Source organism: Trachymyrmex septentrionalis, unplaced genomic scaffold (genome assembly GCF_001594115.1).
Source record: "Trachymyrmex septentrionalis isolate Tsep2-gDNA-1 unplaced genomic scaffold, Tsep1.0 scaffold25, whole genome shotgun sequence".
NCBI classification, from domain to species: domain Eukaryota; kingdom Metazoa; phylum Arthropoda; class Insecta; order Hymenoptera; family Formicidae; genus Trachymyrmex; species Trachymyrmex septentrionalis.
In genome coordinates, this window is record NW_017305408.1 from 2,187,120 (window position 1) to 2,192,212 (window position 5,093).

A 5,093-nucleotide genomic window follows, 5' to 3' on the forward strand; every position below is an offset into this window, starting at 1 on the left:
ACACACTCATATATACACGTACACATACACATATCTGCCTGATTCGTATATCAATTTTTTTTTTTTAAACAAACGTATAAAACGTCCAGATAAGATTTATTTTCGCAAGTTCTGAACAAACGAACATTGCACGCCACGAGAATTTCTATGACGAGGGACCTGCTTCTCTTACTCCAATTTGCCCTGACCCTGACTATTCAGTTTGTAGCCCGTCGGTTTAAGACAAATCGATAGATTAGATAAGTACCGAAGAACCAACACGTGAAGTGTATCAAGGACGTACCTGTAATAGGTTTGCACCGAGACGTGCGATTCTGAAAATTTTAATTGCAAGGATATCGAATATCCTTGATGGAACAATCGTGACGGGTGATTCTAAAAATTTCAATCGCAACACTTGCAGTAACATTACTGTAATATTTGCAATGTTGCTGCAAACTTCTGTGCTGTATATAGAGACGAAAAGGACCGAATTTGACGGTAATTTACTCGGTACATTACGGTAAATCAGTCAGTAATTTTTGGAACCTGGTAAAATTTAAAAAAAAAATGATAAAAATAAAATAATTTGATGTAAAGCATTTAGCCATTGAGTTAAAAACGCTTTATTTAACTCATATTTTCATTTTGATAACACACATTGCCAATGTGTTGTCAATATGTTGTCAATATCTTTTTCTAATTCTGAAATTAGAAAAAGTTCGAGACTAAGTTAAACTGAAATTAAAGTTCAATCTTACATTTGTGAAATTGGATCTGAATGTCCACATTATATGGTTACCTAAAGATAATAGTTACCAAAAGATTCATCAATGATATTTATTTATAAATACTTTTGCTAATTTTTAATCTTTAGGGAAATAATAATATAATGACACAGACTATATTGAAAACGGACTTTAGCATCGATTTTATGTTTGAAGTTAGCGAATGATTTTGTTATTATTTTATCAGCGATTTATATTCTCGGTGAGAATATTAGAAGAATGTTGTTTTATCTTATGCATCAATGTGAAGAACGTAAATAAAACCTAGTTGTGTGTTTAAAACTATTAAAAAAACCACAAATTTTATCAAAATTACTAAATTTTATCGCAATTTTACCCTAAGTAATTATCAAATTAAATTTATTGTAACGTTTGTAAACGTTACTTTTACATCTCTAGATAACAACATTGACAACATTTAATTCCGTTCCGATTAAAGTATAAAGTTTAGATTTTGTCAATAGCCCTGTTATTCTATCAACGATTCTTATTAGGAATATTAGAAGAATGTTGTTTTATTTTACACATAAGTACGGAAATGCAATCTATTTGTACATAAAACTATGAAGGCAATAAATTTTACCAAAATTGCCAATAAATTACCATTTTACCGTAATTTTACCGTAAGTAATTAGAGTTTTTTTTTTGCAATAAATAGCGGTGAATGCTAAAGTCACGTTATCCTTGTCTTAATGAATTATTAAGAAGAAAATAATCTGACTTTAACATTCACCGTATCTGGATAAACGGTACTGCAAAAACTGCCAATATTGTCAAATTGAATTTAACGGTAATTTTACACGGGAAGAATACTAAAATGTATTCTAGCTGTATGTGGGAAGAATATTAAATATTTACGATTGAGAAGCCGCGATGAGCTTTATCGACATGTTCACCTAGTAAAGATCATAGATTTTGAATCGATAATTCGTATGTGAAACATTATACACTAGTCTGAAGACAACCAGGATAAATGTCTGAATTAGTCAAGATAAAACTGGTCTCTAGTGAATAATAATGCACTTGTACGCAAATTCGCGTCGAGGTAGTTGAGGAAGAGATAGCTTCCGGTGAATCTTAATGGAGCCGGGATGAACTTTCACCGTACAATAATAAATTTGTGCGCGATTTCCCGTTTTGACACGCGGAAATTTACCGGTCACGCGAAAAGCAGATGGGGAAACGGAAACGCGCAGTAAGCGCCGCTACGAAGGACATCGTCAGACTGACGATAATGCATTTATCCGGCATCAGCGGTATGTTGCTGCGCCGCGATACGCTCCGGTGCATTTTGGAGACGCGGGGGATTCCCTCGTCTTCCGGGAAACGAACTCACTGGCGATCTGTAGACCCAGCATCAGCGTGAAGCCAATAATGATTGCGACTAGCTGCAGCAAGCCGCTCTTCTCGTTTGCCCTCTCCCGCGCCAGCACCTCGAAGAATACCACGTAAAGTAGGGTACCAGCCGCCATGCCCTGGAGGATGGTGGGTGTGGGTCCCAAATTCTCGCTGTCGTTCTTGAAGTGCGCGAGGACGAGTCCCACGGCGATCCCGATCGGTGTAACCATGGCAAAGATTAACAGGTAGCCGAGGGTGGTCTTGGTCGACGCGCCGGCCACGTAGAGCTCCATTCCGACGCAGAAGGCGATCACCAGTTTGTGGGTCGCGATAGCGGCTGCCAGATATGCGACTGAACTGATAGATGGTTCCAGACCCACCGCCAAACCTTCGAATATCGCGTGAAAGGATAATGCGAGCACAGTCAGTAGTCCTTGTATTGAGGTGTTTTGCATCGTGCCGTGCTGATGATGATGATGATGATGATGATGATCATGGGAATGATGATGATTGATCGGGTAGTTTAGTTCCGGAATTGCTAATTCCAGATCAGAATGCCTCCGAACAACCTTACGTTCTTCGTTCGATAACGCGACAGGCAGGACGAATATAGGCGGCAGCACTTTGTCGTCCTTGCCTGCTTGATCGCGATGAGAATCATCGAGCTGGAGTTTCAGCCGGTTTGCCGGATCTTTGCTGTCCCCGGTATCATCGGTGTCCTTCCACGCGGTGGACTTGGTCGTCGTGGACACGGTGGTGATCGAGCCGTTCGACATCACCGACGAACTTGATGGACCTGTCTGATTGTTGTTGCATCTACGCACCGACACTGTTCGGTAAAGTAATGCTTCCGAAGACTCGGGTTTGCCGGTAAGGGCGGCATGCACAGCTTCCTCGACCAAATAAACGAGGAAGAAACCACCGCAGAAAAGCAGCTCAGCCAGACCGAGGGAGCCCAAATCGGGCAGTTGTTTATTCGACTGATGTGTCTCTACGCTAGCGCGAACTTCCGGTGCCAGATGTATGAACGTCGTGAACAGGAGCACGCCGCCGCCGAAGCAGAGCAAGAGCGACGTCAAGAGACCCTGAAGACGATGCCGCGGTGCTTTGGAATCCGTTTTAGAATTTATATTCGCATTAAGGTAGGGTGCTCGGATTAGTAATTTCTATAGACTCTTTGACCATTTTGTGGAATCAACTTTTTATAAAATAATATATCGTAATATAAAATAAGTGATATTCATGATAAGAAGTTGTAATGATTTGTTTAAAATTTAACTTATCTCTACTGTTATAAGCAGATATATATATATATATATATATATATACGATGTTTGCAGCTAAAAGAATCAAGATTAATTCCAAATTGATTCCAAATAGTCCAGAGAGTCTATAAATGCCGAGCATCCTAAGAGCAGCTACTCCGGATTACAATTAATATTTATCGATCGATAATCATTAGATGAGTTAGATCAACTATTATTAAGCATTTTTTGCAAACACGACTTCCCTATTTCTAACATAATCAAATATTATTCGTCTCGACTTTGTGCCACTTTAAACGTATTTAAAATTGCTCGTACATTAACACATTGTACAGTATTTGAAATCAGAATGAGCCGTACGCTTAACGAAGATAAAATGGAGCATAATCGATATTCGGGAATTTAAAAAACGATCTATATACAACGCAGGTAGAATTAATAGATCCAAGGATATCCACCGGTATCAAGAATGTTCCACTGGATATCCTTGATTGCATTCATTATTTTTCCCCGAATGTGACCTCGTAACGTCTGCAGCGAGTCGATGCGATTATAACACTGGCACAAAGACGAGCTTTCCGGAGATGCTGCGAGTGGAGCAGGCTAGGATTTCTGATCGTTCCTCGGACGTACTTGCTTATTCGCCGCGGAGGCCGAATCAACGTGCGGCGGGGAAGCGTCGGATGTTGAAGTGGACGTGGAAGTGTTAGAATTGGAAGACATCGCCTGGCGACGTTTCTGGTGGCGTTTCTGACGAAGTTGCTTCTTGGCTCTGTAACGTCCCACCATCAATGGCAGCGTTCCCAGTGCGAGGGAACCAAAGCCAAGACCGACCATCGCGCCGATCTTCGACATCAAAAGGATATTGGACGGATCTTGTCCTCCGGACGTCGTGTCCTCCATTTCGTATGCCGTTGAATTAACAATACGATAACAATACGACGAGGAAAGGCACTTCGATCTTTGCTTCTTCTCTTCTTCTTCTCCGAGAGGATTCTTTTCCGACCAGCCAGTAAGATCGATCACCGGAACGGTCACGTCAACCACACGCGAGTAAAATATTCGGGAGTGAAATCCGCGCAAGACACCGACGTCGCGGTAGAATTTACCTCGTCACCACTTCACTACTTCTCTCAATCGCGCGTTCCTGTCGACGACGGGATTCATCTCAATCCTGCACTTTTCATCGAGGACGTTCCGTTCTCCAATTCAGACACTCTCTCTCTCTCTCTCTCTCTCTCTCTCTCTCTCTCTCTCTCTCTCTCTCTCTCTCTCTCGCGTGGATAATCGAGACGTTCGCGGTAACCTACCCGCGGAACAAAACTTCGGTCCGAATCCCCTGATCGGGTTCTCCGTTGATCAGTCGTATCCTACGATCGTACGAGGCGAACAGATTACAAACGGCGTAAAGCCTCCACGCGCCGCGACAGCCGATCGGACACTACTCCGGTCTCGATGGAAACTCGGCTCGATCGGACCCCACGGCCGCCGCCTCGTCGTCTTACATAGCCCGTACCGAACCGTTTCCTGCCCACTCCCGCAACCGCTACGCTCGTCCTCGTCCAACGATCACTCGCTAGCGCGCATACTCTTTCTGGCACCTGCACCACGACTGATCGTCTCCCATTCAGTGGCGTGAAGACTCCGACGGTCCCGTTTGGAGTTGCTCTTTTTCATCGCGTCGAAATACACGCGAGGTCGACGCGAGCGGGGAGGGGGCGGG

At 42.7% G+C, this 5,093-nt stretch overlaps 1 protein-coding gene across 1 annotated transcript in view; it reads right to left on the reverse strand.

Annotated features, from left to right (window-relative positions):
• LOC108748974 (protein zntB-like) overlaps nt 1–5,005 on the reverse strand; it is an 8,648-nt gene extending 3,643 nt beyond the window's left edge. Inside the window, exons 1-2 of the mRNA XM_018487431.1 lie at nt 4,004–5,005; nt 2,104–3,190 (exon numbers count right to left, since the gene is read on the reverse strand). Of these exons, the coding sequence (XP_018342933.1) occupies nt 2,104–3,190; nt 4,004–4,273 (1,357 nt within the window). The 5' untranslated portion in view covers nt 4,274–5,005. The remainder of the gene's footprint in view (nt 1–2,103; nt 3,191–4,003) is intronic.
• Nucleotides 5,006–5,093: the final 88 nt, after the last annotated feature.